General features: G+C 59.3%; 1 protein-coding gene across 2 annotated transcripts; it reads left to right on the top strand.

Moving 5' to 3' along the window:
- The first annotated feature begins 1888 nt into the window (after positions 1–1888).
- COPZ1 (coat protein complex I subunit zeta 1) lies at positions 1889–20322 on the top strand. 2 transcript variants are annotated; one of them, XM_077838406.1, is made up of 9 exons: positions 1891–1993; positions 11768–11836; positions 12636–12717; positions 13293–13384; positions 14161–14216; positions 16798–16875; positions 17658–17709; positions 18750–18788; positions 20174–20322. In XM_077838406.1, exons 1-9 carry the CDS (start codon positions 1976–1978, stop codon positions 20219–20221), a joined length of 534 nt encoding a protein of 177 aa, XP_077694532.1. In that variant the 5' UTR covers positions 1891–1975; the 3' UTR covers positions 20222–20322. The 2 variants fall into 2 exon arrangements, with proteins under 2 accessions (XP_077694533.1, XP_077694532.1); XM_077838407.1 differs by lacking the exon at positions 16798–16875 and having other exon boundaries at positions 1889–1993.
- Positions 20323–21888: the final 1566 nt, after the last annotated feature.

The raw sequence follows: 21888 nt of genomic DNA, 5'->3' as shown, positions 1-21888 counted from the left end.
AGTGGTTTGGAGTGTGCGTGTGGGGGGGTGTAGGCTCCAGCTGTGCCGCTAACCAGACTTTTACAGCCCTGTCAGCAGTGCTGATGAGAGCCACCAGGGTCCCTTTTCACCTAGGTGTTCTGGTTGAAAACTGGACAGCTTGCAACCCTATCCACAGCAGGTTGGGGGGCAGCACTGGGAGTGGAACCCTTACTGCATATGAACAGCTGTAAAGTAGGTAACTGAACCCAAGAATCCTGATTCCCTGCCCCACTTTAACCCATTATACCTCACATCCTACCCAGAGCCATTGATAGAAACCAGGAGTCCTGCTTCTCCCTCCCCCACTCTCAGGACTCCCTTAAAGGAGTAAATATTTGTACCACCAGGATTTGCATCTGCTGGACAACACAAAAATGACCTTGGCTCAGCCTCTGCCTTGCCCTGCTTTCTCTTTCGCTTCACGCTGTCAATAGCAGGGCTGTGCTGCATTTTGCACATGGAGCCCAATGGTGGGCAGGACGAGCTCTTGGCTACTGCAAACAATGGCAACCTCCTTTGAGGAATGTTTCCAGGTTTCCAGGTGAGGGAGACAGATTTTCAAACATGCACAGTTCTTTTTACCTCCTTCTTTTTTACCTTCCAACTGCCTTTTTTACCTTCCAACTGCCTCCTCCCTGCCAGAGGCCAAGCCGCTCAACCTCCCGAGCTGCCCTCTCATTGGGTGTCTCTCTCCCCTGGCAGCATTCGATGCTGGTGCATCACAGCTGCAGGCCCTAACATTCCCCATCTTGGGCCAAACTGCAGCAGGTCCTAGGACTGGGGTTAGCACATAGTCGGGGTTTTACGCACACTCGCCCTCAGATTTTAGCAGACCATACGTCATGTTTTGGCATGGACAGTCCCTTTTTTAAGCCATGTCCTGGCCGTCCCAAGTTTTTTGGCAAAAGTGGGCATTTGTCCCATTTTCTCGTGGTGACTTAATCAGTTGGCGAAAACAAATGGGATAAAGACTGACTTTTGTCAGAAAAGTGGGGTGTGGTGTGGAGGAACATGGGGGGGGGGGAGTGGTAATGCTGGCCCCACGCGGGGGCAGGGCTTGAGCAAGTGGGGAGGTCGGGGTTGGGTGAGCGGTGACCCCAGCCTTGTGTAGGGGCTTGGGCCAGACCTGCACTGTGTCCCATCTTCCCACTGGGAAATATGGTCACCCTAGATTTAAGGCCATCTAAGGGGCATGAAACGAGGGCTTAGGAGGAAGAGGTGTTACCTACTGCCCTGCTGGGCAGATCACAATGCGTGTTACCGGAGGTCGGTCCCATCACCCCATTGCGCAAATGGGGAAACTGAGGCATGGGGTGGGGAAGTGATGTGTGGAGGTCGCCGCAGGGGGCTGGCTGAGGGCATGTCCCACCCAGGAGCTGATACCCTGCATGGATAGAGGGGTGGGGTTTGCAGGCCCCGCCCACCAAGGAAGCCCCATGGGAGCCAGCATGGCTGCCCACCCCGCCCCCCACCCTCAAGGTCACGACCCCGGAGAGCTCAGGGTGCCCGGGTTAGGGTCATGACCCCACGCCGAGGGGGGCCCACACAGAGAGGATAAAGACTCCTTCCGGTCATGTGACATGTGATCCCGCCAGCCACTGCACAGGGCTGGAGAGACGCATTACGTCACCGCTTCACTGGTCGCCATGGGAACTATCCCGCCCTTCCACGCTGCCCCCCTCCACCCCAGCCCGGGAGGCGGGGACTTAGCGACCGAGAGGGCGCCTTCGAATCACCGACCACTAGCTACGAAGGCTGAGGGGCGGGGCTTTCTGGGCCACGCCCAGTCATTGGAATCGAATTTCTGGTTGGCTGAATGTGAGAGACAGGTTAGCCAATGAACGGCCACAATGGGGAGAGGGCGGGGTCTGGAGCTCCGATTGGCAGGCGACCAACCAACGGCGCGCGGCCCTTGACGCTCCTGCTCCACGTCGGCAGCATCGTTGAGGCCAAGATGGAGGCGCTGATCCTGGTAGGAGCGGGCTCCGGCCGGCGGGGGGAGAAGTGGGGTCGGACCAGGGGGGTGGGCACTGCCAGTGCGGGGGATGGGGGAAGGATGGGCACTGCCAGCCAGTGTGGGGGATGGGCACTGCCAGCCAGTGTGGGGGATGGGGGAAGGATGGGCCCCGCCAGTGTGGGGGATGGGGATGAACTCAACTGTTGGGGGATGGGGATTGGGTTCTGCTGTTGGGGGGGACGGACTCCATTGTTGGGGGACTGGGTGGTGTTGGGCACTGCCAGGGGGGAAGATGGGCACCCCCAGTGGGTGGGATGGGGGTTGGGCGCTGCTGTTGGGGTGGGGGGAGGAATGGGCTCTGCCACTGGGAGAAGCGGGGGCAGAATGGGCCCCGCCTTTGGGGGGTATGGGGGAGAAAGGTAAGAGTGGTGATGTAATGTACTTAGACTTCTGTAAGATGTTTGACTTGGTACCGCACGACATTTTGATTAAAAAACTAGAATGATATAAAATTAACATGGCACATGCCAAATGGATTAAAAACTGGCTAACTGATAGGTCGCAAAATGTAACGGTAAATGGGGAATTGTCATCAAGTGGGTGTTTTTCCAGTGGGGTCTTCCTATGTTGGTTCTTGGCCCTGTGCTAATTAACATTTTTATCAGTGTCCTGAAAGAAAACATAAAATCATCACTTATGAAGTTTGCAGATGATGCAAAGACTGGGGGAGTGGTAAATAATGAAGAGGACAGGTCATTAATTCAAAGTGATCTGGATTGCTTGGTAAACTGGGTGCATGCAAACAGTATGCATTTTAATACAGCTAACTGTAAAGGTATACATTTGGGAACAAAAACTGTAGGCCATACTTACGGGATGGGGGACTATCCTGGCAAGCAGTAACTGAAAAAGATTTGGCGGTGATGGTGGATAATTAGCTGAATGTGAGCTCCCAATGCTACGCTGTGGCCCCAATGGCTAATGCAACCCTGGGATACGTAAATAGGGGAATCTTGAGTCGAAGCAGAGAGGTTATTTTACTTCTGTCTTTGGCACTGGTGTGACCATTGCTGGAATCCTGTGTCCAGGTCTGTGCCCACAGTTCAAGAAGGATTTTGATAAATTGACAGAGAGCTCAGAGAAGAGTTATGAGACTGATTAAAGAATTAGAAAATCTGCCTTGTAGAGGTAGACTCAAGGAGCTCAATCTGCTTAGCTTAAGAAAGAGATGGTTGGTTACGTGGTGAGTTGATTGCAGTCTATAAATATCTAAATAGGGAACAAATAATTAATAATGGGGTCTTTAGTCTAGCAGGGAAAAGTATAACACCATCCAATGGCTGGAAGTTGAAGCTAGACAAATTCAGAATGGAAATAGAGCATAAATATTTACCAGTGTGGGTAATTAACCATTGGCAAAACTTACCAAAAGTCATGGTGGATTTTTCATCACTGATAATTTTTAAGTCAAGATTGGATGTTTTTCTGGAAGATCTGCTCTAGGAATTATTTGAGGAAGTTCTATGGCCAGTGTTGTACAGGAGGTCAGATGAGATGATCACAGTGGTCCCTTCTGGTCTTGGAATCTAGGAGTGGGCACTGCTATTTGAGGAAGGGGAGGAATGGGCACTGCCATTGGGAATGGTAGGGGGAGAATGGGCACCACCATTGGGTACCCCTGCTACGCACATGGTGGCTGGGATTGGGCTGTGTAAGGCTCTGGCAGGGGAGAGGTTGCCCCAGGGCTGGTGCACCTGGCTCGGGGGGAGGAGGGGGGGCTGACCTGTATCACCCCTTGGTGTGAGGATAGCAGGGGCGTATGCAAGGTAACACTTGCTGTGTGGGGGTTGATTACCTCCTGCTCTGGGTGGGAGTTCCCCTTCTGTCTGGGCCGGGGGAGGGATTCCAGCTTTTGTGGGGGAGGATATGTATGATCTGGACAGACCATTAACCCTGGGGGCTGGCTCCTGAGATAGCAGCTGTGACTGTCATGTGGGCCCCTGGGTGCTACTCTGTAACACAGGACAGTTGTGGGGGAGGGCAGGGCCCCTCCTCAAAAACCAGTTACACCATTGCAGCTTGCTCTGAGACAAGTATCTCAAAACCTCGCATTCAGGGGAGAACATGGAAAAACTGAATAACTTAGGCCTGAGTCTGTCGAGGCCCTAGAATGCTAGGTCAGACAGGGGCAAACCAGCCCCTGTTTGGTGCACCATGTTGACTCTTACAGTTTAAATGGTGCAAAATTCAAAGGCAAAATTCCTTCCTCTCCTGTCCAAACTTCTGGAACCGATGACTTCTGTGACATTCTTGTGTGTGGTTGGAGCAAAACCTCACAGCATTCTGAAAATGCAGCAGTGTAGGGCCGTGTGAAATGATCCCAGTGTAGTAAATAAACCAGGGGTCACTGTGCTGAATGGGGTGGTAGGCTTAGTTTCTGATTTAATAAAATTCCCCTCCCCCACCCCCCAAAAGCACCCAGAGCTGCAGTGTCACTTCCCCTTTGCCTCCTCAGAAATCTGGACTCTTTGCTGCAGGCCTTAGGCCCAGCTTAGCCCCCCTGCTTCTCCCAGTACTCAGGGCCTTGACTGCAGGGAATGTTCCTCCATTGGCCCCGGGAGATGTGGGGTGTTGGAGGGAGGGATTGGAGCAAAGCACAGTTCTTGGGAGGGGGGGAAAGCTGTGTTTCCTGCACCCAGAAGCTCCTTTGACTCTGCACAGGCGGGAGGGGCTGTCCACCTGGCATAGGGCTCAAGGTTGCAATCAGGAAGGTGTGATTTCAGTGTCTGTCATCTTTGCAGCTGCCAGGGCTAGAAATAACCTGGAGAGTTGGGGCAGGAGCAGCCCTTGTCCTGGATGTTCCCAGCGCAGGTGTAGCCCTGTTTCGGGGGAATGGGACTGATTGGTTCTGACTGTGTGAATGAGCTGGGAGGGAGTTGGGCATGGCCAGTGGGACACAGGCAGCTGACCAGGAAGAGCAGAGGGCCCCTTGGGCCAGCGGTCTGCCCCTGATGTTCTCTCCAAGCCTTGGCTGTGGAGGCTACTCCACAGAAGCGGTTTAAGCCCAGTTTGTCCCTCTAGCCAGGCTGCCTGGCTCTGAGACTGGGGGTGGGCTTGCTCCCCACATGCTAACACTCTGGGCATGCTGGATTCTGGGAGGTTTCAGAAGGGCCAGCGGGGAGAGGGCTGGTTGAACTCGTGGATCCAAGCTGGCGCCAAACTGGTTTGGATTGGACTGTTTCTTGTCCCTCTGAGAGCCTGGTCAGCTCCAGCTAGTTCGCATGGCACTTGCCAAACAGCCAAGGCATTTCTGTGTGTGGAACCGGGGCCCGAGTCTCTGCTGCATGTTTCCAGAGTCGGAACCGAGGGTGGGGAGGGGAATGGCAGCCTGAAGTCACAGTTGTGCCTCCCTCATTGTGGTCAGCTCCCGCGTGGTCCCCTACACAAAGGAGAGCAGCCCACAGGCTGTTCTAGCTCACCCAGGCCTGGCATGGCTGCCTGGGAGCTGCTGGGAGCCCAGGACGTCCAGCGCACTCAGTGCTCCAGTCACCCTCCTCCTGCCCCTACAGCTGGGTGGTGGGACTACCCCTCCGCCCCACTGCATTCTGCCCCCTTTACGCTGCACCTGACCATTCCAAAGCATTGCCTGCACGTCTGCCCGTCCTAGGGGATTGGCTCTAGCGGAGGCCAGGCTGATGTTACAGCTGGCTCTGAAGCACAGGAAGGGCGGGCTAGGGCTCTGGACTTGGACTCCGGAGACCAGTCACTTACTCTGCCCCCTGCCTCAGGTTCCCGTGTGTGCAGTGGAGATCCCCCTTCCCAGGGGTCACACTCAAGCCGGAGTGCTCTGATTCTGCGGTGCTTAGGCCAGAGGAATCCTGATCTAGGTCAGAGCCCGTTCAGATGGGGCAACTCGGCCTAGGGGGTGACAGGGCTGGACTCTCTCATTTGCCCTGTGCTAGGGAATGATAGCTGAGGGGGAAATGAATCTAGGGGAGTAAAAACCTCTGGTGGCTTTGTCTGTCTTGGCCAGCAGCAGTTCTGACAGCCAGGGACGTGCACCTGTCTTATCTCAGTGCAGAAAGATCCTGGGCTTTAGGCTCTTAATATATTGTGCACCAGAGCCGAGTCGTCCGGAGGGAATTGTTTCTGAAGGTGGGAAGTCGTTTTGTGTGTACGATTTTCTTCCAAGTCAGGTATGCAGCTGCGTTACCCGAAAAGCCCGGCTACTTGCTGCATGCTTCCCTGTGGGTGGATAGAGCACTGAGCTGAGTGTCAGGACTCCTGGATTCCACGTGCAGCTCTGCAACTGGCCTGCTGCTGGGTTCCCTGGGGCAAGTTACTTCCCTGCCCCGTGCCTCAGTTGTTCCATCTGTGAAATAATAATGATGCCAACCTCCTTTGTAAAGTGTTTGGAGATCCTGACAATACCCGGTCTAAAGTGCCCTTCTGTGTTGCTCCAGCAGCTCTTTGCCCCTCTCCTTTATCTGCAGACAGGTTCTCCAATCGCCTTTGCAAATAATAATAATAAAGCCCCACCTGTATTTCTTGGCTTCTGGCATCTCTTTTCTGGTGCTATCCCCTGGTTAGGGTCCTGGCAGCCATCAAAGGTTTACGCTGTGGCTACTGACACTGCGCTGACCATCTGGGCTGTTGAGCACCTACTTGAATTGAATGAAGTCTAATTTATTGAAACGTCTGAATTAAATGATCAGTATAAACTGTGCCGTAACTCTTAACATCTCGTTTTAATGGTTGATTGCTTGAGGCTCAAACTAAAAACCTCCAGAGAGAAATTCAGGCAGCTTCTCGATCTCCAGGCCCTCTGCCCTCTGGAAGCGCTCGTTATAGATTTAAAATGTGTATTTATTTGCTTTGCTCTGCAGTACAGCATGGCTCTAGAGAAGTGTAAATCCTCCAGGGCTCCTCTTGAGTTCTTTGCCAGGCTTGCTTCTCATTTCCCTTCTGAGGGGAGATGGATGGAGCAGGGGCTGGGCTGGGAAGACTCAGCCGTTTCAGCTCTAGGCTGCCGGTTCTAATCCAGCGCAGGGCAGCAGCTATTGTAAATTACTAGCTGGATGCAAAAGAGGCTTGTGGTTTTTCAAGGTGGTTCCTTTGGCTCATGTACAGCTGCCCTCTCGTCGGTCAAGGAGCGAATGGAGACTGGTCTCCTTTGTCATCTCCAGAGAGGGTCTGGTCCTGGTCAGGGTGAGGTATATGTCGGGGTAGTGCATTGAAGGGCATGCAGCTCTCCAGGGCTGTCCACCCAGCTGCACCCAGAAGAACACGGCTGAGCCCCCACGTTGGAGGGGAATCTCGGGACAGTCACACCAATGCGGGATGCAGTTAACGGCTGGGGTACGTTTGAGAGTCAATCCAGAATAAAGCAGGGTGTTAATGTAAAGGTGATTATCTATTCCAGTTTAACTCCATGTGTCAGTTAGTAGGTTAATATTAGTTTAACCCTTAATCCACTTTGAAAGTGGATTAAGCTAATTCAGAGTAAGGCACTCTTATACTGGAGTAAGAGTGTCCACACATGGAATTAATCTAAATTAACTCCCCATGTTGACAAGCCCTAAAGAGTTTTTGGCCTGATTCTCAGACCCACTTGCAGTGACGCCCATAGGGGCAGCAGGTGCTTGGCACCTCTGACAGTCAGGCCCTTAGATTGCGCACCCACCAATCAGGCCCCTTAGGGTGTCCCACAACTGGAGACCCCCGAATAGCCTGGTTGCTCCTGGCAGGTTCAGCCACACTGTCTCAGTCTCCTGGGCTGGGGGTGGGGATCAGCCCAGCTTTCTGATAGGGCCCTTCTGGAGACAAAGGGCTGCAGACTTGAGCCCAATTCCCTGCAGGCTAAGCCATGCTTGGCTTCTGGGGGAAGGCCAGTCCCATGAAGCTAGGCTCCCTAGGGCTGTGGAGTCAGCTGGGGAACTTGGCCACCTGGCAGTTCCTGTCCTCTCCCCCATCCCCTGGGAGACACAAGGATGAGCAGCTATGGGGAGGGGTCCCTTGGGCTGGTGCCAGGCAGCCCGCAGGGTCCTGGCTTCTCAGAAGTGGGGCAGTCCCATGCTGTGCCCAGTGGAAGCCAGTCCATGCGTCACAACAGGCAAGGGCCCAATCCTGGATGTGCTGGGCACCAGCAGCCTCCGTGGGGAGCAGAGGGCGTCATGGGCGATTGGCACCACGTGGGCTCCAGTGCAGGGTTGGTTCTGGGAGCCTCTCCCCAGGGGCTGGTTCTCCTTGGCAGAGTCTCAGCTTGAGGAGAGGCCGCCATGCCCGTCTGGGAACCGCCCTGCGCTCCTCAGATCCGCAGGTGGGTGGATTTCTGCACTTCTGCTCTGCTGCCGGGCCCCAGGCAGTAATGGGGGGCCCGGGATGGGGTGGGGGTGCCGCACGCAGAGCCCGCAGCGTTTGAGGTGAAGTTCTGTTATACACTCCGACTGTGGCTATGTGGAGGTCAGTGCATCACAGAACTTTGTCTCGAGAGCTTTTTAGCATCTATCTCACTTGGGGTCCCCCAGGTCTCTGCTGCGCCACCCAGGTGCCTCCACCCCTTTTCTGTGGTCTGCAGCCCCGAGCTGTGGGTCTTGGCCTGTGTGGGGCTCTGCCGCACACTAAGCTGACTGCTTAGACTACCTGATACGTCAACAACAGGCTCCCCTGGTTCCCAGCCCCTTCACCGCTGGCAACTCAGGAGCCTTTCAGGAGGCCTGGCGGTGCCCGGAGGCCTGGCGGTGGGGTGCAGGGAGTGATCTCCATGTGACACGGGTCTTGATCTTTGCAAACCCCATTCCTTTTACTCTGGGGGGCTGAGGGTCTCCTGAGCCGTGGGGCTGGAAGCACAGAAATGGCCGGGCCCCTAATGGGCTGAATCCCTTCGGTCCTGCCCCAGTGTGCTGGGAGACTTTGATGCTGCCAGCCTGAGCCCCTAACAGCCCCAATAGTGCTGCTCACCTTCCTGAGCCTCTGCAGACAAGCAAGCCCCATTCCAGGAGCTAAACTGCCCCATCTTGCGCCCCCTCCCCCCAGGGAGCCAGTCTCCCCCCCCCCTCCCCCCCCACGGTGGTGTGCCAGTGTAAATCCGGGTGGTAATCCAGCTGTGTGTGTGTCCAGCTCCGAGCGTGGCCTGGAGACAAGGGGCGACGATGCTTGGGGTGTGCCACCTCTCGCGTGCATCTGTGGGTGTCTGAGTGAATGATGCCCCCGATCTGCCGGGTGCTAGGGGTGCCGTGCTGCACGGGCAGGATCCCATCAGTGTTCAGGGCTCAGCAGGCCGGGCGCTGCGGTGATGGCACCAGCCTGGGTGGATGGAGACTTGCCATGAGCCGGGTCTGCACGGGGCAAAGGCCATGTGCGGTGGGGAGGAGCCACAATGGGTCACCAGCACAGAGCCGTGCCTCACTAGGGTAGATGGGAGCTGTAACAAAGGGCCTGGTGGTTGGGGGGCCTGGCATGTATTGGGCTGTGGCCCTGTGACCTCCGGGCTGGGAGGAGGTGAGGGGAAGGGCTGTGCCGCCTCCATAGCCAGGGTGGGCACCAGTTGCCCCCTCCTGGCAGCCGCATGGGGAATGAGCTGGGGCTGGGCTGAGCATCGGCAGAGAGACCATGAAGGGCCGAGTGCCTGGGGTGGTGCTGGCTGGGTAGAGGGGCTGGGGATTGGCCCACTCTGCCCTCTTAGTCAGGGTCAGCTCCCTCATGGCCCTTCGCTCAGGGGGCCCTGTGGGGACAGGCCTGGGGCTAGGTGGGACCTATCAGTCCTTAGAGCCTGGGGCCAAAGCCTCATCTCAGTGGGACCTGCGCAGGCTTTCACAATGGGGTATCACAATGAGCCCTGCTGGGCCTGGGGCTGGCTGCTCTGCTTCCCGGCCAATGGCTGGGACCAGGGTGGATCCTGGTGGCGATGGGGGGCTCTCGTCAGTCTGGGTGACAGCCAGTGGCCCCCGAGGAGCCCAGAGCCCCCATTGCCCTGGCCACCCCCCCACCCTCCCCCAAGCCCTGTGCTGGCAGCCAGCCCTCAGGGGGCCCAGAGCCCCCATTGTCCCCTCCAGCCCTGTACTGCCAGCTGCTGCCCCCCTTGTGCCTTCTGCATTCATGGCCTCTTAGTGCTGGGGCCCCTTGTCTGTCCTGTGTCCTTGCGCAGAGGGGATACGGCTCCCGGCTTACTCCGTTCCCAGTGCAAATAACACCTGTAATCTGCATCATCTGACACTGGGCAGCAAAGCAGGGGCAAGATGGGAATAGAACCCAGGAGTCCTGCCCCCCGATCCCTTGCTCTGACTACTAGACACCACTCCCTCCCCAGAACTAGGGGCTACAACCCAGGAGTCCTGGCTCCCAGCCCACCTCTGCTCTAACCACTAGTCCCCGCTCCTTTCCTTGTCTTTGAAGCTGTCAAAGCTGCCATTGCCTTTGCTCCATGCTGCGGGGCCCCAGGGGGAAGCGGCTGGCCGGGGTGGGGAGTGATAAACGCGGTTGCTAGAGCTGCCCCGTGCAGAGCAGGGGGGTGGCAGCAGGAAGCCAGCTCTCCCGATAGCAGCCGGTTATTTATACGCCCGCCCGCCAAAGCACCAGCTGGGCGTCGTTGGTGAGCCATGTTTGCAGCTGCTGTGGGCCTGGAGCTCCCTCTGCTGGCTGAGGAAAGGGAGAGCACAGGGCTGGGGAGGCTGCCGGGAGGTGGGGCAGTGAGCTGGCTTGGGGGTGCTCGGGCCTGCAGGCCTGTGTGTTACCGGGCATGGGGCATTGGGCCTGTCTGCAGCTTGGACTGGGGCCCCGGGGTAGCCTTGCTCGCACCTGGGGCAATGGGGGGGGCTTCACCAGTGCATGGAGGGGTCTGGCCCTGGAGGATCCTGAGTAGGGGGTGCCGGCACACCAGGGCAGGGGCAGCCAAGAGGGGGTCAGGCCTGTGGTGGGGATGGATGGATGCTGGCACCCAAGGATGGGGGGAGCCCTCCCAGAACGTTCCTCTCCCCCCAGCTGTGCAGACACCCAGCCATTCATCTAGGTCATGCCATGGGCCGTTGGGGTTTGTATAATAATGTGGGACCTGATCACAGCTGGAATCTGTGGGGTGCGAGCCAGGCTCCCCCCTGATTCCATACTCGTTCTGATGCTTCTCTGCGGGGTCCTTTGGTGCCCCTGTCCATGCTCGCCATGGGGCGAGTGGGCACGTGTGCTGGGCGCAGAGAGGGCGTGGGAGGCAGGGGTAGCTGGGCCTGGAGCGACCGTGACAGAGCTGGACTGGTTACAGAGCACCCCCGACGCCAGCTGGGGATGGCCCTTTGGTCTGCAAACCCCTAGGGAGAGATGCCGGGGCAGCAGCATCTCTGTCTGCCGGGCGGGGGCATCCTCCCCCAGCAGGGCCCACAGCTGGCGCCGTCTGGGGGAGGTAAGTCCAGCCCTGTGTTGAGTGCCCATCTGGGGGCGATGCGCACGTCTGCTGGACACCAGCTTGAGAACAGCCGTCAGGGTGGGACTGATTTTCCAGCCCTGCTGACCTGGGGCGGAATCGGAGCTGGCCCCACGAGATGTGCTGAGATCCATGCCCCAGGGTGGTCCGTCAAGCCGGCTCCCCCCTCCCCCCCAGCCCCACACAGGGAGCATGTGTGGGCCTAATCCTGGTGCCATGGCACCCACCCCTCTGAGCTCCCAGCGTAGGCAGTTCTGGGCCGCGGCTGCCCCATGTGCTGCCCTGGCAGGCTGAACTTCCTGCGGGTGGGGAGGGTGGGCTGGAGTGGAACAGGGCCATGGCAGCTCTGGGCAGTGACTGGGCCTGTGTCTCTGCAGGAGCCATCCCTATACACGGTGAAAGCCGTCCTTATCCTGGATAACGATGGCGACCGCCTCTTTGCCAAGGTGAGTGCCCGCAGGCAGCATGCCGTGGGGTGTGCTCTGGGTCCCGGGGGCACTGTGGGATGGGCAGGGATGGGGACAGGGGCTGCGTTTTGGGTTCAGGGTTGCCATAGGGGAGGCCAGATGCCATGGCTTTGGGTCCCAAAGGTGCCGCGCGGGGGGGCATCAGATGCCACGCTTTGGGTCTCAGGGGTGCCACAGGGCGGGGCAGAGGGGCGTCAGATGCTGCGCTTTGGGTCCCAGGGGTGCCATTGGGTGGGGCAGGGGGGCATCAGATGCCACGCTCTCGTCAGCTGCTGCGCTCTGAGTCCCACGACCTTACCCTAGGGCAGGCAGGGGCCTGAGATTCTCGTTTGTGAGTGAATTCCAGGACTGGGAACGTAGGGATTGAGGGGAGCAACTCTGGAACCAGACACAGGGCAAAGCAAACTCCCCCCATCCTGCCAGTGCCCCTCAGTCCCAACCCGCAGCCCCGGGCTCGTCTCCAGCTCTGCCAATGCCCCTCAGTCCTGACCTATACCCACTCCTGGTCCTACAATTTCAAAGACATGTGCAGGAAAACAAGCCCTGCTTCTTCCCCTCCGGGTCCTGCAGTGCGTGGTGCTCTCTGGCTGCTGTGGGTGTCTGGGCGCCCAGAATCCACACCCGAGGTTTGGTGTGAGAGCTTGGTGTCCTTTTCCCAGTGCCAAGCTGCAGGCTGTGCCCATCTGGACTGGACTGGTCTCCGGGCCCGGCTGGCATTGCACAGGTGCCGGGTGAGCTGTGCCAGGGTCAGGAGTAACGCGCGTGTCTCTCCCGGCAGTACTATGATGACACATACCCCACCGTTAAGGAGCAGAAAGCCTTTGAGAAGAACATCTTCAACAAGACCCACCGGACAGACAGTATGTGCCCTGGCCTGACAGGATGGGGACCACGGGACACCGAGGGGGAAGGGCCGCTGCCTGCGATCTCCCTGCCGGTTCGATTCATGGGCCCTGCAGCTCCACTCGCTGCAGTGGGGTGGGCACGGGCAGATGCCGCGTCTGGGTCCCAGGGGCACCATGGGGGGGGAGGGTCAGACCCTGTGCTCTGGGTCCCCAGGGTGCCATGTGCAGGGTGGGAGGTTGGGTGCCATGCTCTGGGTCCCAGAGGTTCCATGGGGGGCTGGATCAGACACTGTGATCTGGGTCACAGGGGCACCATGGGCACCTCTGTTAAGGCAGGGCCATGCAATTGAGTCAGCAGCCAGACTCGGGGGAATCAATGGGGAATACCCCCATGCCCTCCCTGCCGATGATGCTCTGAACCAGGGTGGTCTTGGGATGCCCACCTAAAACCGAGACTGGTGCCATCCCATGAATGCTGGCTTCCCCTCCCTGCCTCACCAGCAGGCGGGCACTGGTGAGCCCACCCTAGCAAAGCCCCTTTTCCCACGAGCTGGCCTGTTCCTCACGTGTGGGCCTGTCCCCATTCCCAGGCGAGATCGCCCTCCTGGAGGGGCTGACCGTGGTCTACAAGAGCAGCATCGACCTGTACTTCTACGTCATCGGCAGCTCCTACGAGAACGAGGTTCGTTCCTGCCAGGGCCCCCGGGCCTGGGGACACTCAGGGAGGAGTTAGAGTCTTGCGTCAGGGCAGCCTAGCCAGCACGGGTGCTGGGGGGCAGGATGTTCTGTGCCCGCAGGGGATTGTGGGTACAGAACTGGAGGCGGGCGCCTGCCTAGAGAAACCTGGCCCTTGCTGAGGGACGGGGCATCGCAGCCGGCTCCTGCAACTTGGGGCATCGCCCGCAGCCCCCCATTGCTTTCCCAGCTGGTGCTCCGCTGCCTGCCCCATGTGAGCGTGGGTGGCCTGGTTGCGGCAGAGCGTTCTTGTAGTGCCAGGGGGGCAGCCTTCGGTTGCCACACAGGGAGCTGACCCTGGGCACGCTGTGAGGGGGGTGAGGCAGGGCAGTGGGCCCTGGAGTCAGCCACACTGTGCACCAGATCGGCAAAAGGGCTCCATGCCAATCAACTCCATGGAGAACGATGGAGACACCCCCATGGGCAGCTGTGGGGAATCCCCCACCATCCTCCACCCCCTGTTGTTCCCAGTGGAGGCTGTGGGCACTGGGCCCCTTTGCAAATCAGGCCCTAAAGGCTGCCCCTGCCCCCCATCAGAGCAGTGATAATGCTCTGCCCCCTCGCCTGTCCATCTCTCCTGCCAGGGGCAGCCCCCCGTGAGCAGATGGCCCCTCCCCAGTGCCCTATGCCCAGGGACCTGCTTGGGTGTCAGCAGCGGGCTTGTGTGAGGGGGCGCTTGGGGCAGGGCCTGGTCTCCCTGACCTGCGTCGTCTCCTCTTCCAGCTGATGCTCATGGCCGTGTTGAACTGCCTCTTCGACTCACTCAGCCAGATGCTGAGGTAAGGCCCTGTGAGGGGCGGCGGGGCGGAGCAGTGTGTGGGGAGGGCTCTCCTGCTGCTCGAGTTCCCCCAGCAGTGGGAGATGGGGGGCTGGAGGGTCAGTCTGGGCAGTCTAGGACCATCTGGGGCTCTGGCGCGGGAAGTCGGGGGCTCAGCACACTGCTGGGAGCCTCCCCAGAGCTCACAGTGAGGGAGACACCGGCATCAGGGCCACCCCTGCTCAGACTGGGCCACTAGGGGCCTCCTGTTGCTGCTGATTAGACATGGCAGGTGCCCAGATGCCATGGTGATGGGCTGCAGGGTAAGACCTGAGCCAGGATGAGGTGACCCGGAAAGGCCTGGAATGGGGGGTCAGCTTTGAGTCCTCAGTCCCCTCGGGCCAGGCCTGGGCCAGGTGTAAATCAGCAAGGCTCCAGTGACACCAGTGGTTTGTACCAACTGGACGTTTCTGAGGAAGGGGCTGTGGGCGATGTCTCCTGTTGGGCATCGGACCAGCTGCAGACGGCCGGCGGGGCGTGATCCTGCCAGCACCCGCCATTCCTGCTGATGGCTGCTCAGCACCCCAGGATAGAGGTCCACTCCCCACTGTGCCCCTCTGAGCCAGCACAGCCCTGTGTCCTGCTTGCTCCACGAGGGGGATCTTTCTGGGGCAGTGAAGCCGTCCCCAGCCACGGGAGCCCAGTCAGCCCAGCAGGGGAATGAACCAGCAGGGCCCCAGCTCTGCCCCTCAGTGCCCCAGTTCCTGGCAGGATCACCATCCCACTGAGAACGGGACAGATAAGATCAGAGTCCTGTCGCCCTAGCCTGGAGATTGGGGGGCCGGTGCAGTCACTGGGCAGCAAGGGGGTTGGCTGATCTAGGGCAGAGTCCAGAGCGCCAGGCACTATTGGCCAAACACTGCCCACCTGGCTGGGTCAGCGCTTCGGTCAGGTCTCGCTCCGGACGGCTTGAACTCGATTGTGTCCAGGGTTCGCTCTCCAAACTCTGCATGAACCCTGGGGGTCACCTTTCCTCCTCGGGTTTGGATCAGAGCAGGGGAGGGGCCTAGTGGGCCAGATCCTCTGCTGGCAGAAATCGCATCCCTGATCTCCAGTGGGGCTGAGGAACCATGTGCTCGGGACGGGGGTGTAACAATGCTGACTGTGGGAGCTAGCTGGGGTCACTCAATTAGGGTGAACTGCAAACAAAACGGGGCAGACAAACCCCTAAACCTGGTGGATATTCCAATTAGATTTGCCAAGCCAGCCCAAAACAACTTCTGTATTACCTCCCTGGTTCCTCAGCAGCCCAACTAATGCAGTTCCCTTAAAATCCCCAGCCTCAGGCCTCCATCCAGACATGTCAAACATACGATGACAGACACACATGTCAAACATATGATGATAAATTCTGAAAATCTTGTTTCATCATAGAAAAGAAAAGGTTCTTCCAATCCCAAAGGACCAGACACACACCCAGGTCCAATTATAACTTAGATCTTACCCAAAATACACACTTATAGTCAATTCTTGTTATCTAAGCTAAAATTTATTAAAAAAGGAGAGAGAGAGAGAGTGAGTTGGTTAAAAGATCAGTATACAGACAGACTTGAATTCATTTCCTGTGGTTCTGATACAGAGCAGAGATGAGCTTGTAGTTGCCAAAAGTCCTTTTAGAAATAGTCCACAGGTTATAGTCCAATGTCCATATTCAGGGTGACTCCAGTCAGTGACTGGGGATCTCAGTCCTTATGGCTTAAGGTTTCCCCCTCTTGAAACCCAGAGCAGATCTGAGGTGAAGAAGGATCCTGTCCCAAGGGTTTTATACATTTCCAGCAGCCTTTTGGCCTGAGAAGACAAGAGGCTTAACTTTTCTTCTCCTACACATCATGGCGATTAGCCCAGGGTCATTTATCCATTAAACAGGTCAGCTACAGGTTACCACGACCTTCCAAGAGACATGTAGACAGTAATACGATTTCACTCAAGTGTTCTCCTAAATGACGATATTCCTTTTTTTGATCTTTGAATCAAAGCTATAGCAACAGACAAGACTTGTCTGCTGACATCACAAGACCTGAGCTGACATCTATCCTTCTATCTCTAACAATGCAGGCTGCATTTCAAAGCTCTGTTCATTTCCATCTCTTCCTAACCAATCTCTAAAGCCATGGGTCAGGTCAGTCTGTGAGTTAATTAACTCTTTCTGGCCCTGTCACCTTTCAGTGAGATATTAAATTACACTCATAACGGAGGTCTGAGACACTGTCAGTCCCCCTCCCCCTCCAGCACACTGGAGCCCAGCCCACCTAGAACCATTGCCCATCTAGTCCCTAGTCCATATAGCCTGGCAGCCCCACAAGGAGCTAGTGGGTCAGACCTGAGTCTCCTCTCCCCACCCCATACTGGACGTATCTGAGCCAGGCAGCTCCTTGTCGGGAAGCTCCAAAGTTCCCCCTGCCGGGCAGGGGGCCTGACACCCCTCTGGTGGCAGCCTGAGCTGCCCTGCAGCATGGTGTGTGGGCTGCGCCTGGTGCCCAGGTATGGTGGGTCTGGCGCCAAGGCCCCGGGCTCTCCCTGACAGGGCGCGGGTCTCTCGGCAGGAAGAACGTGGAGAAGCGTGCCCTGCTGGAGAACATGGAGGGTCTCTTCCTGGCAGTGGATGAGATCGTGGATGGAGGGTGAGCACCAGTGTCCACACAGAAATGAGGCTCCGGCTCCCGCTCCCCCCATGGGGTCCAAGGCTGCAACTTCCTCCCTCCACCCAGCTTGTCCTGGGCCCATCTTACCAGGCTCTTGTGTCCAGGGCCTGAGTGCTGGGGCATTCTGCCCAGCTTGAGGGGTGGTGGGCAGGCATCAGCACTGGCAGCTGGCAAGTGCTCCCTGGGGAGGGCTGGAACACCCTGCTTGCCAGCCCCCCCCCCACCCCCCCGATTCCAGCTGGCTGTTGTCATCACGTATGTCCAGCTGGTTGGTGTGGGCGTGGGCATATACATGTACACACTGGTTGCAGCGTGTTCCCAGAGAGGTGCCCGCTGTAAATGCCCAGCCCTGGGAAGGTGACATTTCTCTGAATTGAGGGAGGTTTAAATTCTTCCGAAGGGCCTGGCTGCCTAGATACCCTGTCCTCAGCTGGCCAGGCTGACCCTCTGCATGTCTCTCCCCTCTCCCTGCACTGGCCACCCTGACCCTTTGCAGGCTCCCTTCCCCTCCCTCCCCGCCAGCTCGGTTCGCCCATCCCTCCTCTGGCCACCCAGCTCTCTGGGCAGTCCCAAGCTGGTCAGAGTCGCCCAGATTCTCACAGACCGGCCGTTGGGGATGGAGGGTTTGTCGCAAGCCCGTTGGGCCATCAGTGTGGTGCCCCTTGTGCGGCACAGGGCGGCAGCCTGGGCACGGGGGGCCCCGCGAGCAGGGGCTTCTCTCACCTGGCACAGTGTTAACAGGCCATGTGCTCCTCCCTCAGCGTGATCCTGGAGAGTGACCCCCAGCAGGTGGTGCACCGAGTGGCTGTGCGGGTAAGTGAGTGCGGCCCCCCTTCCCCGGAGCAGCCCCGCTCTCTCCCCACTCTGAGAGCCCCTCCCCCTGGGGAGCATCACCCCCCCTCTGCTCCTCCCCACTCTGAGAGCCCCTCCCCCTGGTCAGCAGCACCCCGCTCTTCCCCCACACACAATCTGAGAGCCCCTCCCCCTGGGGAGCAGCACCCCCGCTCTGCTCCTCCCCACTCTGAGAGCCCCTCCCCCTGGGGAGCAGCACCCCCGCTCTGCTCCTCCCCACTCTGAGAGCCCCTCCCCCTGGGGAGCAGCACCCCCCCTCTGCTCCTCCCCACTCTGAGAGCCCCTCCCCCTGGGGAGCATCACCCCCCCTCTGCTTCTCCCCACTCTGAGAGCCCCTCCCCCTGGGGAGCAGCACCCCCCCTCTGCTCCTCCCCACTCTGAGAGCCCCTCCCCCTGGGGAGCATCACCCCCCCCTCTGCTTCTCCACACTCTGAGAGCCCCTCCCCCTGGTCAGCAGCACCCCGCTCTTCCCCCACACACAATCTGAGAGCCCCTCCCCCTGGGGAGCAGAGCCCAGCTTCTGTCCCAGTAGGCTCCTCCTCCTGGACTTGCCCATCACCATGCCAACTGCCCATTCTGCCCCCTGTTGGGCACCCAGAGGGAGCGCTAGGGCAGGAGCCTGCTCCCCCTGGAATGGCTTTGCCCTACAGGGTGGGTGGGGGAGGGGCAGCACAATTCCTCAGGGCACAATGTACCCCCTGCTGCACTCCTGCCCTTCCCAGAGGCAGCCCCCCCTCCTGCTTTCCAGCCCCTAGGGGCTGGGGGGCTGCGAACCAGGCTGGGGCTGAGCTGGGGCCTGACTCCCTGAGAGCAGTGGGGAAGGGCCTGGCCACCTTGCCCAGCCCCCTGCATTGGGAAGGAGGGGGGAACCGTGTCCCCTGCAGCATTGGGGTGGGGGGTGAGGGCAGTGCCCCCTGCAGCATGGAGGGGTGGGGTTCAGGGCAGCACCTCCTGTGGCCCTGGGGGGCTGGAAGTGGTGCTCCATGACATGTCTGTTGCAGGGCGAAGACGTCCCCCTGACAGAGCAGACAGTTTCTCAGGTACATCCCTGTCCCTCTCCCCACCCTCCCTGCGCACCGGCATCACTCCCCCAACCTGGGCAGGCCTGTCCCCCAGTCGGCTCCAGGGCTCTGCAACTTCCCATCCCCAGATTTCGCCATCTCCAGCCCAGGCCCCACCCTCCCCCAGTCAGGCCCCTCCCAATCTTAGCATGGGATTCCCCAGGGCAGACCAGCAGGGATTCCTCCCCCCCTCCCCGCAGGGGCCTGGTCCTGATTTCTTTGCAGACTCCAGTGCCCCCTAGTGGCAATGTGGTCCATGGGGGGGTGCCCTCCTGACCACTTCCCAGCATGGAGTTGGATTGCAACGTGCAGCAATTGTTAACCGCCCCCAGCATGCTCTGTGCCGCACGAGACCCAGCGGTGGGCACAGCCTCTGCCCTGGGGAGCCCACAGCCAGCGAGGCACACAAAGGGTGGCACTAACTTAGAGTAAGGGCCTAAGAAATACTGTGGGCCCCACGGTAACCCAGCTCCTTCTGGGCTGGGTGCTCTGAGGCCAGGCCCTTAGATACACTGTGCCATGCAGCCTGTTGGTAGGGGCTGTCCTGGCGCTCTCCTGTCCAGGGCTGCTCTGCCTCCAGACAGGCCCGCTGCTCATTGGCCAGAGCTCTAGATGGCAGCTTGTCCAGCTGGACAGAGTGCCCTGCCTGTGCCCTGTCAGGGGCCTGTCCCAGTACAGGCTGGGCCGAGCCACAAGACAGCTCTTAACCCTGGATCCGGTTCCCTTTGCCCCATTGTGAGGCAGTGCCTGGCCCAGTCATGGGGAACAGCCTGTAACTCCAGAAACTCATGGAGCCCTGCGGGATGGCAGGGGCAGATCCTGCTTACCTGGTGCCAGCTGGTGCCCGTGGCTGCAGGCCGGGTTGGTAGTAATAGAGCGCGTCCCTTGACCCAGCTGTTCTCCAGCCAGTCTCTCCTGCTGGATCCTGGCAAACCTTTGTCCTGCCGGCCCACGGACCCTTCCACCACAGCTACACTGCCTCCTGAGGAGTGGTGCCCAGGCAAGGCCCCTGTAGTCAAAGGGCCCAGGGCTTCTGAAAGAGCCTGACATGCAGGTAGCACTTGCCCCACACGCAGCTCCCTCTGGGATTGGAGGGACAGCAGTCAGCTGGGGCCCTGGATCTTGGCATCAGCCCCTGTTCTTAACCAGAGAGCTGTGGGGTCTCTCATGCCCCCTGCAGGGCTGTTGAGGCCAGTGGTCATCATGGCGAAGGGGGTTGGCTCTAGCAGTGGGGCTAGTGAGCTCTGCAGGGGAGGGGAGGGGGATGGTGCCAGGCCGGCAGGTCACTGGAGGGGAGGGGAGGGGAGAAGAGGATCTGCCACCCAACCCCTCCAGCTGAGCCCCCCCCTGTCTCTGCTTTCCAGGTGCTGCAGTCAGCCAAAGAACAGATCAAGTGGTCTCTGCTGCGATAGGGCACGGATCCCACTGCTGCCCCCATCTCTACTGTGTCCCACCCCCTTGTCCTGTATGACGCACTGCCTGGCGCCCTAACACGCTGGAGGATTTTGCTGGATCTGGTGTCTGGCTCTTTTCTGACCCTCTGGGCAGCCGCTGCTTTCCCAGCCCTTGAACAATGGGGAACCTCGCCTCAGGGTCAGCGGAGGTGGCTGCTGCCCAGCCCAGACATTTGCCCCATCCCAGGGCTCGCAGGGGGTCCCCCAGACTCATTGCTACTGAAACCAAGCCCGGGATGGGATGGGACGACACCCTGGACCCTGCTTCACTGCTGCCCCCTGTGGTGGCTGTTTGTCCTGACCTAGTGCCCAATTTGGGGTGTGGTGAGGGCAGGGCTTCCCCACATCATCCTGCTTCCTCCATCTCCACTGGCTGTTCCCTCCAGGGGGTGGGTCCCTGTGCACTCCCTGCCACTGCAGTAGCCAGTTACAATCCACCCACTGAGGCCCTTCCTGGGGCAGATGCTGCTGATGGGGGGGTCTCGTGGGCTTACCTCCTCCCGGGGGCTGCCACTTGGGTGCAGCCAGCGTGGGGTGGGCTCTGGAGCCCAGCAGCTCCCCAGGCCAGGGGAGAGTCGGGGATCCAGCATGGGAGGGGCGTCTCCTCCACACTCTGCCCAGGTGCCTTTGCTGTTAGCCGCCTTTCTCGGGGACCCAGCTTGGCAGCCCCATGGCTCTCGGGTCCCCCTGCCCTGCAATGAGGGGCCAGCGTTACTGGTGCTCCTGGCCCAGCTCTGCCATGGAGCCTGTGCAGTGCCGGGGCAAAGCCACTTGTAGCCAGCCTCCAAAGTGCTCAGCGCCCTGCTGTACCATTGCGCTCATGGCGGGGGGGGCAGTGTTCTCCATCGCACTTGCCGGGGCTGGGTTCCCCATCATGCTCAGTGGTGGGGGCAGGGGGGATCCACCTTGCACCCAACGGGAGCTGCAGGCTGCTGACCCTCTCCCTCTAGTTGCCCTTGGCTTTCTGGGTGCCATGGGCTGGATCTTGGCAGGGGGGCACCCCCCCAGTTCCCCCGGGTTCAGTTGGAGCCCGGAGCACTCTCCCCACTGGAGGTGGGTCATGCAGAGTGGGTGCTTCAGAGGGTCTGTGTCAGGCCCCAGCACAGGGAGCAGGCAGCTGGACAGAGTTGACTGCACTGACCCTGATCCCTGCCAACAGCTGGATCCCTGCAGGGCCAGGTCACAGCTCCATCCATGCTGGAACTAGGGGGTGCAGCTGCCCTCCCAGCTTGAAGTGGTTTCCATTACATGCAGGGTTTACAGTTGGGGTCAATGGCTGACAGAACCCCTGCGGAGCTCCCCTGCCCCACCCCTCTGGGCCTTCCTGCCCCCTGCTGGGCTGGGCCCTTTCGGCTCAGTGGCACGCTGCCCACTCCCCCCATCCCTGGGGAGAGGCCCCATGGGTAACCCCTGCTCCAAGCCAGCTTTGAGGAGAGGCTCTTGGAGCTGTGTGGCAGGTGGGTGCAGACCCTGCTGTGACCCCCTGGGCTCCTGCTAAAAGCATCCCCCTAAAGCATCCTTCTGCTGTCCCGGGTCCCCTTCCTTCCGAGCAGTGAGACCAGCGGGGTGCTCAGTGCTGCTCCCCAGCTGTGGGGAGAGGCTTGAGGCCCCTCTGTGCCAGGAGC

The sequence above is a fragment of the Eretmochelys imbricata genome, chromosome 20, assembly GCF_965152235.1.
Source record: "Eretmochelys imbricata isolate rEreImb1 chromosome 20, rEreImb1.hap1, whole genome shotgun sequence".
Classification (NCBI taxonomy): Eukaryota; Metazoa; Chordata; order Testudines; family Cheloniidae; genus Eretmochelys; species Eretmochelys imbricata.
This window is presented reverse-complemented; position numbering and strand designations above follow the sequence as displayed.